Raw genomic sequence first — 17,544 nt, 5'->3', positions numbered from 1 at the left:
AAGGGACACATGCACCCCAATGTTTATAGCAGCGCTATCAACAACAGCCAAAGTATGGAAAGAGCCCAAATGTCCATCAGCAGATGAATGGATAAAGAAGATGTGGTGTGTGTGTGTGTGTGTGTCTGTGTGTGTGTGTGTGTGTGTGTGTGTGTGTGTGTGTATATCCTCGAGGAGAAAGCAGACACACACACACACACAGTGGAGTATTACTCTGCAATCAAGAATGAAATATTCCCATTTGCAACTACGTGGATGGAACTAGAGGGTATTATGCTAAGCAAAATTAGTCAGAGAAAGATATCGTATGACTTCACTCATATGAGGAATTTAAGATACAAAACAGATGAACATAAGAGAAGGGAAGCAAAAATATAAAAACAGGGAGGGGGACAAAACATAAGAGATTCTTAAATATAGAGAACAAACAGAGGGTTACTGGAGGGGTTGTGGGAGATGGGATGGGCTAAGTGGGTAAGGGGCATTAAGGAATCTATTCCTGAAATGACTGTTGCACTATATGCTAAGTAACTTGGATGTAAATTAAAAAAATAAATTAAAAAAATAAAAAAAATTTATTTAAAGATGTGTTATATACATATACTTTACAATAGAATATTACTCAGCCAACAAAAAGAATGAAATCTTGCCATTTGCAACAACATGAATAAGCTAGAATATATTATGCTAAGTGAAATAAGTCAATCAGAGAAAGACAAATACCATATGATTTCACTCATATGTCAAATTTAAGAAACGTAACAGAGGAACAATGGGGGGCACAGAGAAGAGAGGAAAACAAACTACAAGGGGCTCTTAATGACAGAGAACAAACCATGGTTTGACAGAGGGAGATGGTGGGAGATGGGCTAGATGCGTGACGGGTACTAAGGAAGACACTTATGATGAGCACTGGGTGTTGTATGTAAGTGATGAATCACTGAATTCTACTCCTGAAATCAAAATTGCAATGTATTTTAACTAAAATTTACATTTAAAAATGCAAAAATACATACATACATACGTAAATAAATAAGGGAGATTAGGGGTCTTTTGTTTTTTGTGGGGTTTTTTGGGGAAGACTAGTTTTTAGCCCTATCACCCAAATCCTCCTGGTCCTTCAGCACTTAGTCTAACCTTCAGTGCTGCTTCCTGACATCTCTCATTTTCTGCTCTCCCATTATTTAACTCTTTTATTAAACTTATCATGGAAGGGGCAGCTGGGCGGCTCAGTCAGTTAAGCTTCTGACTTTGGCTCAGGTCCTGATCTCATGGTTCATGGGTTCAAGCCCCACATCAGGATCTCTGCTGTCAGCATAGAGCCCGCTTCAGATCCTCTGTCCCCCTTTCTCTACCCCTCCCCTGCTCACATTTTCTCTCTCAAAAATAAATAAATGTTTAAGAAAAAAACTTATCATGTAAGAGTCTTGTCACAATCACGCTGTAAATTTTTACAAGGTAAAAATAAGAACGATGTTGGATTTTTAAAAAATTTCTCTGAATAACCTGCATAGAATTTTATACAAATTTATTTAACAAATATTGGAGACCTCTGCATAAGTGGTGGCTGACATACTACAAATCACAAATAAAGAACAGTAAGAGTTCTGGTATATGATCAAGAGTCATCATCATCAATTTTTTACATATGCTAGGGCCAAAGTTTCATTTACAAGCCAGTAAAGGCAAATTCAAAAGACAAAAATAGTTCAGTCCTAGATAAGAAAATCAACACCGCAGAACATAGAGATGTTTTCACAACCATGTAATTTTAATAACCAGTATCAACAATCATTTAGGGGCTAAAAAATAGAGAAGAGAATTTAGAACAACCTTGGTATCTTACCTAAACTGTAAAAATTTTGAAATATAAGAGGAAACACCACATTATAAGACTAACAAGAGAAGTCAGATTGAGATTGACAGATTAGAGAGAGAAAAAAAATAGGAAAGAACAATTGAAAAAGAACAGTTCAGTCACTGACAGCAGCGCCTCTCATGTATCACAATATTCCCACACTATACCATGGTAAGCACCATATAAAAACTAATAACCAACAAACAATATTGGTGGGCTGATTGATCAAAAAATACTACCTTATGTTTAATACAGTTGAAGATCATGATCAGGTGTGTCAATCATTTTAATGTTAACTATTTTTGGTTAAAAAGTATGTTTCAGTTATTTAGAAAATCCATTTATATATAATACTATAAATAAATTACTAAAATTCCTAACTTAAGTAAATATATTACCAAATAATTAAAAACCACTGAAGTTAAAAAGAGGCTGCAAGTAGTTTAATCACCTTAATAAAAAACAGAAAGACTTAAAAGAACAATGTTGGATGTGTATCCAAAATACACAAAGAAATCTCAAAATTCAAGAGTAAGAAAACTCAATCCAAAAAAAAAAAAGGAAAAAACCTGAAGAGACATTTCAGCAAAGAAGAGATACAGATGGCAAATAAGCACATGAAACTATGCTCAACATCACATATCACTGGAAAATTGCAATTTTAAGATACCGCTACACATTTATTAGAAGGGCTAAAATCTACAACACGGACAATATCCAGTATTGGTGAGGATATGCAGCAACAAGAACTCTCATTCACTGCTGATGGAAATACAAAATGGTATAGCCGCTTTGAAAGACACTTTCTTATAAAAGTAAACATCTCCTTATGCTCTTTGGTGTTTACCTAAGCACACTGTAAATTTGTGCCCATACAAAAACCTGCACATGAATGTTTACAACTTTATTCATAATTGTCCAAAACAGGAAGCAACCAAGATATCCTCAATAAGTGAGTAAATCAACTGTGGTATGCCCACACAATGGAACATTATTCAGTGATAAAAAGGAATGATCTATCCAGTCACAAAAAGACATAAAGAAACCTAATTTCACATTGCTAAGTGAAAGAAGCCAATCTGAAAAGGCTACATATTGCATGACTCTCAACTATTTGACATTTTGGAAAAGGTAAAACTATGGAGACTTAAAAAAGGTAAGTGACTGTTAAGAATCCGGAAGGAGGAAAAAAGGGGTACTTAAGTGGAGCACAGGCATTTTTTTTTAAGGCAGTGAAACTAGTTTATTTGATACTGTAATGGTAGATACATACCACTGTGCATTTGCCAAAACCCATACAAAACAGTATGAAGAGTGAACCCTAATATAAACTATCGACTTTACTTAATAATAATGGATGAATATTGGTTACCAAGCATAAGAAATGTACTACACTAATGCAAGATGTTAACTATAGGGAAAAGTGTGGGTGGGGGAATATGGAGGCATATACGAACTACATACTTTTCACTCAATATTTTGGTCAACCTAAAACTGCTCTTAAAAATAAATCTGTTAGAAAAACAATAACATGAAATAAGGAAATCTGTTAACTTTAAGAGGATTAACCAAAGCAAATTTAACCTTACACCAAAAACATTTAGACAAAAACCACAAAACAAAAAATGAAGTGAAAATTCAAAACAACCCATGCCAGTGTCTTATCAGCCCATGCCTCATCAAATGAGGATTATAAAACACACCTGATGATAGACCTCAGAAGATTCTGATTAGATCAAATAAAAAAATACAGCAAAACAAAATTTACAGACACTGATTCAAAGAAGTACAATACAATCCCATGCTGCAGATTAAAGCAAGTCTACATGGAATATTTCTAATTCACAAAGAAATGTGTGGTTAGTGAACATAAGAGAGACATTTACCCATCCTAGAATCTACTGTCTTAAAAAAAACAAAACAGGGGCGCCTGGGTGGCGCAGTCAGTTAAGCGTCTGACTTCAGCCAGGTCACGATCTCACGGTCTGTGAGTTCGAGCCCCGCGTCGGGCTCTGGGCTGATGGCTCAGAGCCTGGAGCTTGTTTCCGATTCTGTGTCTCCCTCTCTCTGCCCCTCCCCTGTTCATGCTCTGTCTCTCTCTGTCCCAAAAAAAAATAAACATTGAAAAAAAAATTTTTTTTTAAAACAAAACAAAACAAAACAAACACAAAAACCCACTGCTTTTTAAAGATCCCTGGCTCAAACTGTAGTGCCAACAAATAACAGCATGTCCTAAGAATGGATTATGATACTTCCCTACGTTCTAGTATTTCGTTTGACCTATAGTTACTTTAAAAATAGAAATGTTAAGTCTTTTATAGGCAGGGCAAAGATTCCTTAGGTCAGCACAGACTCCATTCACATACTGATATTACCTGAATGATCTCTCTAGGCACTTCATGTTGTGACTTCTGATGTTTACTATCCTTGGAAATACCATGTGCTTAAGATTAATTCTTAAGCGAGGCAAGTGCCTAGTAATTTCATCATCACTCTTTAGAAGTCATACTGTAGAGCTCCAAATGTAGCCTCCTAACCTGGGATATGTTCTGCCAACCACCTATCTGACAACCACATGAAGCAAGCTAAGACTGAATAATAGATCTCTGAGACAAAGAGATTATTCGATTGATCTTTCACTCAACAAATATTTGCTGAAGGCCTCCTATGTGTTAAGCACTAGTCCAAGTGCTGGGAATATGACCTAGAACAAAATATTAAAATATTTCTGCCCTCATGGTGATTATATTTTTATATGTCTACATGGTCACCATACCATTTCTACTAGGCCCAGCATCCTCCTGATCTTTGGATATGTAGCAAAGGTAACCAGATTGATTGAGTTTATAAAATTATTCTATGTAATTTCAGCATCACTACACATAGTTGTTAGTTCTTACCTGGTCCTGTGTTGATAATAACGTAAATAGAGTTTCCAACGCTGCTCTTCGAACTGATGATATAGTGTGATGCAAAAAAGGCCAGACACGTGGAACTAGAACTGTGAGTGACTGCTGAATACTAATAAACAAGACACAAATTAGGCTTACTCATTTTCAGTTGAAATTCTATTGATTCATTTTCTAAATATGTCCTGTAGACCTCATACCTTTTTTGATGAATAAATTCTAAACAGGTAGTATTTTCATATGAACGTTCATTTAACATCCTCATTCAAAACTGTTATTATAGCACCAGAATACCCAGAGCAAATGCAGTCATAAATATCAACATTAAGCTCTATGGTACTAATGCCATGAATTACCTTTGTCAAAGTAGAACTTTCCAATATAGCTGCCCTTTTTTCAATCTGTTCTTAGGAAAATGGAACATGTGTCTTAACTGGTAGGCTACACAAAATCAAGATTAATTTTTTCTTCTTTCCCATGGCTAACCCCAATCAGTAATCATTAGATGCACATAACTTATATTCCCCATTGGGGTCATCTCTGCCACATTATCAAATGAGCAAGAGGTGGCATGGTAGTAGCTTCGAAATCTGTCATCCTGATTTAGCATTACTAAAGTTAGGAAAACTCAGATTATCTTCCTTCTCACAATTAGAATTTAAATGGAAAAGCAAGCAAAGCCACTTCTAGGCTAACAACTTGAACCATGGAATTCCTGTCATATCCATGAGTCATTTATAAAAACTACCTTGAATTAGGAAATGATTTAGAAATAGCATTTGAAATATATAACTCTAGAAAAAGGCATGAATAAAAAAGAATATGGCAGGTGTTAACTATATGTTCTTTTGTGGTTACCCTCAGGTCTATATTTTAGCATTATTTTCATCACTTGCAGGTTTGTATGAACATCTCTTCTCACATTTATTTACATGTTTAGTAAATTTACTTACAAAATTATTAAACACATGAACAGAGACAAAAAACAGACTCAAACTATGTAAAAGCATTATAACAAGGTCTTGTTAATAGAGCAACTTTTAACTGTTCATGCTCCAAATGACATGCTGCATTTCTTCTTACATAGCTGGAAAGTATCTGCCAAATATCATAATATGTGAAGCAAATTTCCTAACAGGGCAATTTTGAAAAATAAATACATAAAAGCTACATTATTTCACACATTATTGTATTTCATACATTATTTCTGAATTAACAGAATTTTTACTACTTCTTTCATTTCCTTACATTATCTAGCTTTCCTGACACTACTCAAAGTTTGTTTGTTTGTTTTTTAAGTCCTAAACCCTTTATTTAGGACAGTGGTTAACACAGGCTCACAATCCAAACCCACATCACCCTGTTTTTAAATAAAGGTTTACTGGAACACAGCCATATTCATTCCTTATGCGTTGTCTATGGCTACTATTGAGCTACAATGGCAAAGTTGAGTAGTTTTGACAATGACCATATAACCCACAAAACCAAAAATACCACTATCTGGGCTTTCACAGAAAAAGTTTACCAACTTCTGATTTAGGGTAATTAAAAACTCTTGCATTCTGCAGCTTGAGAAGGGCTTTCACACAGATGAACACATTTAATCCCTATAACTTTCACTACTAATTGAAATACCTGAATATTAGGAAATCCCATAAATGCACTACCAATTTTTCTCTTCGTTTGCTTTTACAGGCATTTATTTTGCAATTCCAACTTGTAGGTTGTCCTACTGCCTTAAATTTACCCCTGAAGTACTCTCAGCAGGGCCAGTATTACTTGAAATGTTCTGAACATGTTTTTAATACACCTATGATTTTCATTAGAAATAGACTTACAGAGCCAGAAATCATTTATAATCATGAGCATATGCACATTCACTAAACATCCTCTCTAGGTTAAGAACAGTAATTAATTTTCTCATCTGTGATTTTTAAAGTTGCATGTGAATTTTTTCTTCTGTATCTCCAAAGAAACTATTAATAGAAATAGTATTATTCAGGAGAAAATCTAAAAGGTAGGGAATGCATTAATTAGCTGAACTTTATTTCAAGTATCAGGACAGGAAAATAGGTGACACTTTTTGATTTATGTTTTTGGCTTCACTCAACCTCTGTCTTTGGACATTATTCTGCATTATTATGTATTATTCCCTTCCTGATAATTACTGAAATCAAGACCAAGAGTTGAAATGAACATTACAAAGAAAAAGTTCACTGAGGAGCAAATTTTGGAAAATGTAATGCTGATGTTCAATGATAATTCTATTAGCTGAATGTCTCTAAAGCTAATGCTCTGTATTCGGACTGGATATGAAAATAATATGCAATGATTAAATTCTTGAAGTTAACTATCACAGGATGAACAAAATGAAGAATTATATAACCAAAGTACCCCAAGGATAAACATGACCTTTTTAAGCTCCTGCCCCAACTATGCTGGTGGCTAGAGAGTAAAGAAAAGGCCAATTTGAAAATAGTAGTCTTTGGCATTGCCAACTCACTTTAAGTGCTGTACTTAAAGATGCCAAACTATTTTATTTTTAGGATTATCTGGAAATGTACGTAAACATATTTTACTTTACTAACTACAAATAATTACCTGCATTGTTGGACCTGAGGATAAGTTAATAAGGATGAAAGAAGAGTCATAATACTATTTGTTGAAGCAGTAAGATCATCTAGTTCCAGAAGAGCATCCCATAGTGTATTTATAATGAATGGTACCTACAGGATCAGTTATTAAGAAAACAGTTATTTTACACGATATACTCACAAGTCATGCAAAATTGTAGTCACTACTGATTCAAAAACATATACAATCCCCATGCCCTTGGATAGTGTCAGTTTTGAGCAAAATTAAAGAGGAGACATTATTTGCCTTTAGTAATTCTCTATCCCTCTTTAAATGCCACTCAACTCTACTTTGGCACGTCCCTTCATACCCAGGCTTATAACGGGAGGGAGAATTCAGGAAATAAGATAGCCAATACTCTTATTTTATGTAAAAAACTAAAATTGGAAAACAATATAGTGTACATACACCAGACATGACCTTCTCTGTAAACTAATATACTTAAAACGACACTAGTCATCATGAAAAGATAAATTTAGTTTTTGAGTTTTTAAATAAATACTGCTTGCTGCACTTCCAAATGCTGTATACATGTTATGGTTTTGATAATAAAAAAGAAAGACCTTAAAAGAGGCATTTCAAAAAATGAGACCAGATTAAAACAACTTAAAGCCAAAACCAAAATCAAAACAAACACAAATCCCATATGTCTAAAAACCAGGAGTAAAATAAAGAAGAAATGGTTGCTTTCTTCTCAAGTAAGTTACTTATATACTCTGTACACAAAGGGGAAGTAGATTAATAGACAAAATTCACTATTCCAAGGATAATATATAATTAAGATTGTATATGTCAGAGGACTATCTGTTATATGAAAAATGGGAGGACAGGATGTCTGGCTGGCTGAGCATGTGACTCTCAATCTTGAGGTTCTAAGTTCAAGCTCCACATTGAATGCAGAGATTACTTAAAAATAAAATCTTCAGTATGGAAACCAATTTGACAATAAATTTCATATTAAAAAAATAAATACATAAATAAATAAAATCTTTTAAAAAATTGGAGAATGAAGGAGAAAAAAATACTGAATGTTTTTCCTAATACTCTATACCCAAGTGTAAACAAGCTCTATAGAAGAAAATGCAAAAATATTTAATTTACCTTCTGTGTCTGAAGGTCTACAAGGCTTTCTACCACAGGTACTAGTGACGCTGCAGCAACAGCTCTGACATCATCATCAAAGTCCTGAAGTCCTTCAATTATTCTAGTTAAAACTTTAGGCAATAAAGTATTAATTACATCCTGTAAAACAGTACATCAAAACGGATTAATTTTCTGTAATGCAATTATTGTGCTTAAAATTTGTTTTATTAAATTTACCATATGAAAGCACAAGTCCCAATCTTTTTTTAAGTTTACGTATTTATTTAAGTAATCTCTATACCCAACGTGGGGCTCAAACTCATGACCCCAGGATCAAGAGTCACATGTTCTTCAACTGAACCAGCCCCGTGCCCCAAAAATCCCAACCTTTAGGGGCATCTGGGTGGTTCAGTCAGTTAAGCATCTGACTTCGGCTCAGGTCATGATCTCGCGGTTCTTGAGTTTGAGCCCCACATTGGGCTCCATGCTGACAGCTCAGAAGTTGGAGCCTGCTTCAGATTCTGTGTCTCCCTTACTCTCTGCCTCTTCCCTGCTCACACTCACTCTCTCTCGCTCTCTTTCTCTCTCAAAAATAAATAAAACATTTTTTTTAAAAGTCCCAATCTTTATTAAAAAAGAATCACGTAAACAAAAAAGAAAAATAACAACAGAAGTCTATTTGTAACTAATCCCATTTGAAAAACCACAACAGTATCAAGTATCTATTAAATGTGACTTAAAACATCAGATGTTTTCGAGGTAAAACTATGAACTCCCTGTGTGAACACATACAGATACATACCGCTATGCTGGACCCTCAATTTCTATTTCTTATTCAACACTAATGACAACCAAAAGGGGTGTGAGAGAAAAGGGCAGGAAAAGCTCTCCCTACTTCCTGCTCTCCATACTTCAATCTATTCTCCTTTCAACCTCCCTAAATAGAGCCAGCCTCCAGAGTCTATTTCTGGGATCATACACAAGGAATCACCCTGAGAATCGGTCTTCCTATGAAACAGGAACAAGTATTCAAACCTAATGAACCATCTTTTGATTTGTACTTAAATTCTTACAGTACCACCTATCTCTAAGATACTACCTCAAGAAGGCAAATCTTGAAATGCTGGCTCATCTGTAACACTAAGAATCTAAGGTCATTTCATACAATAAAAATAAGAGGGAAAAAACCTCTCCCATACATGCTTCAAAACCTGAAGTGTTTACCTGACGAACTGCCAAAGCATACTTTATTCCTAGCAGACCACCATGTCTAACTTCCCATTGTTCTTGAGTAAGTAATTTAAGAAGCACATCCACAGTCTTATGAACTCCTGTTTCATTCATGTGTTTTAACACCACACCTAATGTCTGAGCACAAGTTTCACGAACTGGTGCCACAACCTATGAATAAGAAAGGAAGAAAACTCATTTACAAAAAAACGTATTTTGTTGAATTTGAAATCTGATCGGACAAAGCCTCCCTTAGGTGATACTTACTTCATCAGAAACAAAGTCTCCAAATCTGTCTAATGCAAAAACACAAAGGAGTCTAATAACTAAGTCTTCCAACCACTCTTGATGCTGCTGAATCATCTGTTAAAACAATCATTTTTAATTACCAAAATCATACTTTGTATTGGGGGTTGGGGACACATTAAGTCCAAAATCAAAACTAAAATATTGGGACAGACGGGTTTTGCTGTAGGAACAACAACCAAAATACAGAAAAGTTCCAATTACTACCTTTAATATTAACCACATCGTGTTTATTGATTAATTAGGTTCAAATATACTACACCAAGATCTTTAAGATTCATGAATTCTATTATGTTACTTGCACTCTAAGAGAAATTAAGAAACTACTAAAGGTTGCTCTAATTTCAATTATATCTGTCATGTATCTATTATCTATCCTATTACCTGTGTCTCATGCTACACCAGTCATATTGCTCAATGACCTCTAAACTATCTTCTTACACCTCCTACTCTACTTTCCAATTTTTTGTATCTTGCTCTTATATATTTTTCCACTCAATGTTTCTGAACAAATCTTTCCCATGAACTCATTCTTTCTGTTAGTAAATAGACTTCCTCCTGACCTTTAAACATTTTTCCTCATATTTACCTTTCTATATTTATTTATTTCTCATTTCTATGTCATGGCACAACTCTGTAACTTCCCTGTCTTGAGAAAAGAAGCAAACTACTAAAATATGTTGATAACTGATCCTTTACTACACTTACCTCTTCTAAAGTGCTATCTCCCATTTTACCACCACTTTTTCCATGAGCTTTAAGGATTTCCCGAAGTCCAGTGCCTGCACCATGCCGAACCTAAAAACAAACAAGACGCAAATGTCAAAGGTTAAATGCTTAAGAAACTGAGTTTAACTTTTCTTCAATATGAAAAAGGGATTCTAGATTTTTAAGAAATCAGAATAAACTAAAGTGGCACTTCAAAAAAACGTGTTCTTCTGCTATCCAAGAAAAATTACATGCATTAGTTTCACAATTTTGGTTATGTCGAATTTTTCTAAAATCAAGCTAGGAAAATAACTACCCTAACATCCTTCTGAGATATTAATCTATTTGGCTATGATTTCCCTACCTTTTACCTGCAGTTAGCATTATCCCCAGCAAAAGTGAGGAAAGAATCATGTTGTTCCCTATAGCTCCAACATCAATATTTTAGAAATATATATATTAAAACTAAGTTCCAAAGATACCAGTATAAACGTGAAAGGAAGACAATTCAACTGTCTCATGACTAATGCTTCACTGTCACCCTATAGCATTCTGAAGCATCATCTGGAAGGGAGGAAACAGACCACTGGCACCTCACCCACCCACTTACTTATTCAAGACCCAATTTAAGTTAACACTTGAATAACTTTAAACAGATGTACATCAAGGAGCAGAAAGACCACTAAAAGGTATTCCACAGCAGTGGTTTTAAATTACCCAGAAGCCAACCGAAGTAGGACAGAATGCTTTGAGACCACCAACCCTCAACTTCAATCAGAGGAACCTCACTTTCATCTCTTTTAACATGCTGGGAGATAATCAAGATTTTCTCTGAAGAAATATTTCTGAGACTAAAAAGCTGGTTTGGAAACTATTACTCTTAATCAAATTGTCCTCTTAAAAAGGAAGTTTTTACTATTTGGTAGAGATACGCAAGTCTTTATACCACAGCTAAAAAAATGAAAAGAAACTAATAGTTCTCTAAAGATATATGATCAAAAAGGGTATGAAAGGTGAAAATCAGTCTAAAGTTTTCCACTTAGAAGATGAGTGATATGAAGTGCCCAGATCAGTGGGAAGAATAGGGACCCTAAAAAAAAAAATGATGTTTCACATGGTTCCCTTCATTAGCAAAAAAAAAAAAAAAAAAAATAGAGCTGAGAGAAGCTGTAATGAAGAAATCTTACCTCCCAGGAAGGATTAAAAAGGTCATTGCAAAGTTCTTCACAAAAGCTTTCTAAAGGCCATTCATTTGTCTGAATAAGAAAAACAGAATTACTACTAATTCAAAAGGTCTGTTTTATGCTAACAATTTAAGTAACTTAATAAAAGTGTATTTATATGTAGGTCTAGTAAAAATATGCTTTAAAAATTTTAATAATTAAAATTTTTACTAATGAAGTAAAGATACAATAAAATTTCTCTCAATGGATAGATTATTACCTACTGACACATCAGTATGAAAAAATTATAAACAATTTCAAAAGACACTTTAGGGTATTTCAATAGTACCTCTTCAAGTAAGGAAGAACTGTCTGGAATATTATCAATCAAAACTTTGGAATCATTTGTAGACTGATTAATAACAACATTTGCTATTTTTCGTCTCTTTTCTTCTGGTTCCCCATCAGTGCTATCATTGCTAAAAAATAAAAGTCACCATTTTAAAAAGTGAATAAAGAATAATGTGAACCACAGTGAATGTAAAAGAATACATCATATGAACACTTGTTTTGCCACATTCATGGTTTACTTAAAACTTCGTATATCAAATAAGTAAGATCAACCATGTAAAAAGTTTTGAGCAGAATATATTCCCCTACTCTCACTAATGAATGTAAAATAGGTTCATGAATTCTTGCTTTCAAACTCAATCACAAATTTAACAGTCTTTCTTTCTTCCTCTCTTCAACCAGCTCTTCTCCTTTTCATTTTAAACTCCCTTGGCCTAACAACCTAAATCTGGCCCAGCTTAACTTTTCTAGGCTTTTCTACCCTAGAGGAAACTAATACACTGAGTAACACACTATAGTCCTACTAGCTCTTTAAAAAAAAGAGATAAATGACCAATGAAAAATGTGTCCAGAAAATCTGAAGAAATGTTACTTTATGACTAGAAAAAAAACATTGAGGCTAGCGTAATAATAAAACATAACAAATGAGAAGACAAAACCACTTTATTCAGTATTAACAGAAAGGACAATCAGCACAGTTGAGGTACATACAGCACTATTTTCTAAAATATCCCCCGTATCTTAATAATGTGACTTATTTGGCCAACCATTTTTTCTAAAGGTGATGAAAGAGGGGCACCTAGGTGGCTCAGTTGGTTAAGTGTCCAATTCTTGGTTTCAGCTCAGGTCATGATCTTGTGGTTCATGAGTCTGAGCCCCACATCAGGCTCTTCGGCTTTTCGCTGATAGTGCGGAGCCTGCTTGGGATTCTCTCTCCCCCTCTCTCTGCCTCTCCCCGACTTGTGCTATCTCTTAAAACAGACTTATATAAACGAACAAACAAACAAAAAAATAAATGTGATGAAAGAAATCTAACCTTGCTCAGTCTCATTCTCTATTACTCTTCCCCTAATTCTCTCCAATCTAGAAACACTGGTTGGCCACCTTACTCTCCTTGAACTTGTTAAGCATTTTTCTCCTTCCAGACATTTGCCCTTATGTTCCCTCTATTTGGAATGTCTTTTCCAAATATTCATAGGACTCGTATCCTCACTCCTTTCAGATCTTTAAAGAAAAGTCACTTCTGTGAATCCCTCCCTGACTATCCTTATCTAAAATTTCAAATTTTCTCCCCACAACACATTTCACATGTTCCTTCCTTGTTTTATCTTTTTCCTACTTAACTCTTATCATTAACATGATATATGCATATATACATATATGTGTGTGTGTATACATACATATATATATTTACTTATCTTTTAATTTTTTTTAATGTTTATTTATTTTTGAGAGAAAGAGACAGAGCACAAGATGGGGAGGGGCAGAGAAAGAGGGAGACACAGAATCTGAAGTAGGCTCCAGGCTCTGACCTGTCAGCACAGAGCCTGATGTGGGGCTTGAAATCACAAACCACGAGATCATGACCTGAGCCAAAGTGAAACTCTTAACCAACTAAGACACCCAGGTGCTCCTATCTTCTTTTTTTTTTTTAATGTTTATTTATTTTGAGAAAGAGGGAGAGAGAGAGAGAGAGAGAGAGAGAGAGAGAGAGAGAGACAGAGTGCGAGCAGGGGGTGAGGTAGAGAGAGAAGGAGATACAGAATCTGAAGCAGGCTCAGGCTCTGAGCTATCAGCACAGAGACCAAGGTGGGGTTTGAACTCATGAACTGTGAAATCATGACCTGAGCTGAAGTCAGATGCTTAATCAACTAAGCCACCCAGGCACTCCTACTTATCCTCTTTAAAAAAAAAAAAAAAAAAAGATTTTAGGTTTAAGTAATCTCTACACCCAACATGGAGCTTGAACTTATAACCCTAAGATCAAGAGTTGCATGCCCTACCAACTGAGCCAGCCAGATGCCTCTACTTATTTATCTTCTCCCTTATTCATTTTTTCCTCCAGAATGTAAGCTCCGTGAAGGCAAAATTATCTATTTTATTCACCAATGCATCGTAAGGGCTTAGAACAGTATCTAGCACTCAGAAGGTATTCAGTAAATATTTGTGTAATGAATGAATCATAAACTCTGAAAAATAAAGTCTACTATTTCTATATTCAAATATTTGGGTAAAAGTGCTTATACAAATAAAGTCAACAGAAAACTATTAGGTTACTATATACAATCCTAATAAGTTGTTTACTTAAAAAACCCTGTAGTTTAATGAAGTTCAATTAAAATTTCATACTGAACAACTTAACAAGTAAAAATTTATACCGAGTAGATGTTTATTATTTACTCCCTTTGAACCTAGTTTTTAAATAAATACTATAAAACACTTACATTTTAGCTTTATATTTATAAACGGAAAAAACAAAAGGTCCTGTCATCTGCAAAAAAAACTTTGTAAGTTTTCATGTGTTTAATTACTCAAACATTTCTAGAACACCATAAAAGATTCTGATTTAACAGAGCTGAATGGGGCATTTTAATGAATGCCCCATTCAGCTCTGTTAAAGGAAAATGAAAATCTGCATTTTAACACACCCCTCAAAGTGCTTCTGAACAAGGCTGTTTTGAACCAGTCTTTTAGAAATGCTGTTCCAGACCATACACAGATACCACTTTTATTAATTCATTAAAAAAATGTGGACAGTGATTTTATCCAGAGTTCTTTCCTACAAGATTAAGTAAATAAACTTGGATTACTACCTCCTATTTGGTCTAGCCACCAGGCTAGAAGACAGATGATGTAACACTGTGACAGTTCTATACTAATCAATATTCTTAACTTGTGGCCCTTAGGGGCGCCTGGGTGGCTCAGTTGGTTAAGCGTCCGACTTCGGCTCAAGTCATGATCTCGCAGTTCGTGGGTTCGAGCCCCATGTCAGGCTCTGTGGTGACAGGTCAGAACTTGGAGCCTGCTTCGGATTCTGTGTCTTCCTCTCTCTGTCCCTTCTCCCCTTACACTGTCTCTCTCTCTCTCTCTCTCTCAAACATAAACATTAAAACAAAAACAAAAACAAACCTGTGGCCCTTAGACCACCTCTCTGACTTCACTCGGTCCTACCCTCACCTCCGTCTACTCATCCTAGATATACTGCCTTTCTTTCTGTTTCTTGAATAGTCTATGATTAAGGCATTTACATTTGTTCCCTCTGCCTGGAATGCACTTCCCTCAGAAGATCTTCAGCCCCCATTCAAAGGTCATAATTGGTAAGGAAAAATAAATCTGCATATGTGGATTATTCTGGGGAAGCTGTCCTAGTCCCTAGTAATAATAAATAATCTCTGACAATTGAGCAAAAACAATCCAAATGGTACTCCACAGCTAAAGACAATGTCAGCAAATGTTTTTAAAAATCAGGCAGACACAAATTTAATCTATAAAGCATCACTGTTTTAAATGAATAAGCAAAAAAAAAAAAAAATTACTACCTCTTTTCATTAGTTTCCACTGCATCTCTGGATCTCTGTTTTGCAAATAACTTGGCCATTCTTTTAGCTTTGTTCTTTTGTCTACTGCTCATTCCTGCTCGAAATTCTGAGTCAATCAATTCAGCTGCCTGGAGAGTCTAAAAGAATAAAAGAATGCTGAGTTTGAACTTTTGAAGTTAAAATAAATACCCACAGCCTCAGAACAGTACTAAGTCTATAAATTTCACTATATCCAAACTGACCAGTTTGACAGCTTCATGCTATTCTGTTATATGGTTATTACCATAATTTCACTCTTTTATTCCTTATTTCCTATTCTTCCAATTCTCAGCAGATGTTTGTATGTTTCTTAACTTTTTTTGTCACCAACGTAGCACAAATGTATGATCATAACCCACAGATAGGGTTTTGAAAAGGTGATACTTCAAAATGACCACAGTAATAAAGATGTGGTGGTACACAGATACAATGGAATATTACTCAGCCATAAAAAAGAACAAAATCTCACGATTTGCAACAACTGGATAGATCTAGAGTATAACACTATGCAAAATAAGTCAGAGAAAGACAATCACCATGATTTCACTCATATGTGGACTTTAAGAAACAAAACAAAAAAAAGAAAAAGAAAAACCAAAAACAGACTCTTAATCATAGAGAACAAATTGATGGTACCAGAGGGGAGGTGGGTGGAGGAATGGGTGAAACAGGTGAAAAAGATTAAGAGTACACTTACCTTAACTCCAAGTAACATAGAATTGTTGAATCAATACATTGTACACCCAAAACTAATAACACTGTATATTAATTATATTGGATTTAAAATAAAAACAAAACAAAAAAACTGTAATACCACCCTAAAGTTGTAGGAATAAAGAATATTAATTAATATTAATAAGTAAATAATTAATATTAATTAATTTCAATATCACCTATTGAAAAAAAATTATAGGCATAAGTGATCCAGCATCCTATAGTCAACTTAACTCATATTGCTCCTTTTCTCTTAAGCCATCACTATCTACTGTTTTTGCTGTCTTTTCCATTCATGGGAGACATTATAAAGGCTGTGAGACAGAAATGCTTTCAGCTCAAGCCTAAAAATCCTTTCTGCCCTTAACTGATTTAAGATTCAACTAAAATTCACTTTGACCACTAATCTGGGTCACTGGTATGGATACCCTGCTATGGTCTTAGTCCAGAGACCAATGGCGCATATACAAGCAATGATAAACCTATGGCAACAAGTAACATTAAGCACCTCCTCCCAAAGGTCCATGACATATAAGGCCAACCCAACTTGGATCTCACAAACCTCAAAGTCTCTGCTGCCCATCCTACATACAACTATTCTGTCCATACCCTATCTTCTCTAATATACTTGGCTCATCTTTTTTCTTATACCATACACAATAACCACACTATAATCACATTACTACATTTTTGTTCTCCTTTATTCTATTTTTATTTTTTATTTACACCTCATGCTTCTCTTTGCACCTCATTTCTTTCTGTTTCTTTATAGTTGTCATATTTTCTGCCTCTTTATACTCTTCTTTTTTCCTCAGGAATGTTTTTTTTTTTTGTCTGCAAAAGTTATTCATCAACACATACTCCATTAACCCTAAAGAAAGGTTTGAAAATTCTGATGGTTTAGAGAACCAGTATAAAGGAAAAGGCCAAAAGAAAGACAAGACAAGGGTTTCATGACTGAAAAGCAGGAATTCTTAATAAGGACCAGGAAACTCTAAAAAGATACTGCA

The 17,544-nt window shown here is 34.8% G+C and overlaps 1 protein-coding gene across 1 annotated transcript in view; it reads right to left on the bottom strand.

Annotated features, from left to right (window-relative positions):
* BTAF1 (B-TFIID TATA-box binding protein associated factor 1) overlaps positions 1-17,544 on the bottom strand; it is a 103,675-nt gene that overhangs the window by 53,107 nt on the left and 33,024 nt on the right. Inside the window, exons 6-14 of the mRNA XM_040486909.1 lie at positions 15,782-15,918; positions 12,241-12,370; positions 11,916-11,984; positions 10,729-10,818; positions 9,982-10,077; positions 9,709-9,885; positions 8,503-8,643; positions 7,369-7,493; positions 4,741-4,879 (exon numbers count right to left, since the gene is read on the bottom strand). Of these exons, the coding sequence (XP_040342843.1) occupies positions 4,741-4,879; positions 7,369-7,493; positions 8,503-8,643; positions 9,709-9,885; positions 9,982-10,077; positions 10,729-10,818; positions 11,916-11,984; positions 12,241-12,370; positions 15,782-15,918 (1,104 nt within the window). The remainder of the gene's footprint in view (positions 1-4,740; positions 4,880-7,368; positions 7,494-8,502; positions 8,644-9,708; positions 9,886-9,981; positions 10,078-10,728; positions 10,819-11,915; positions 11,985-12,240; positions 12,371-15,781; positions 15,919-17,544) is intronic.

The sequence above is a fragment of the Herpailurus yagouaroundi genome, unplaced genomic scaffold, assembly GCF_014898765.1.
Source record: "Herpailurus yagouaroundi ecotype Mexico unplaced genomic scaffold, PumYag 163, whole genome shotgun sequence".
Taxonomy (NCBI): domain Eukaryota; kingdom Metazoa; phylum Chordata; class Mammalia; order Carnivora; family Felidae; genus Herpailurus; species Herpailurus yagouaroundi.
The sequence above is the reverse complement of the archived record's forward strand: the minus strand, read 5'-3'. Positions and strand labels throughout refer to the sequence as shown.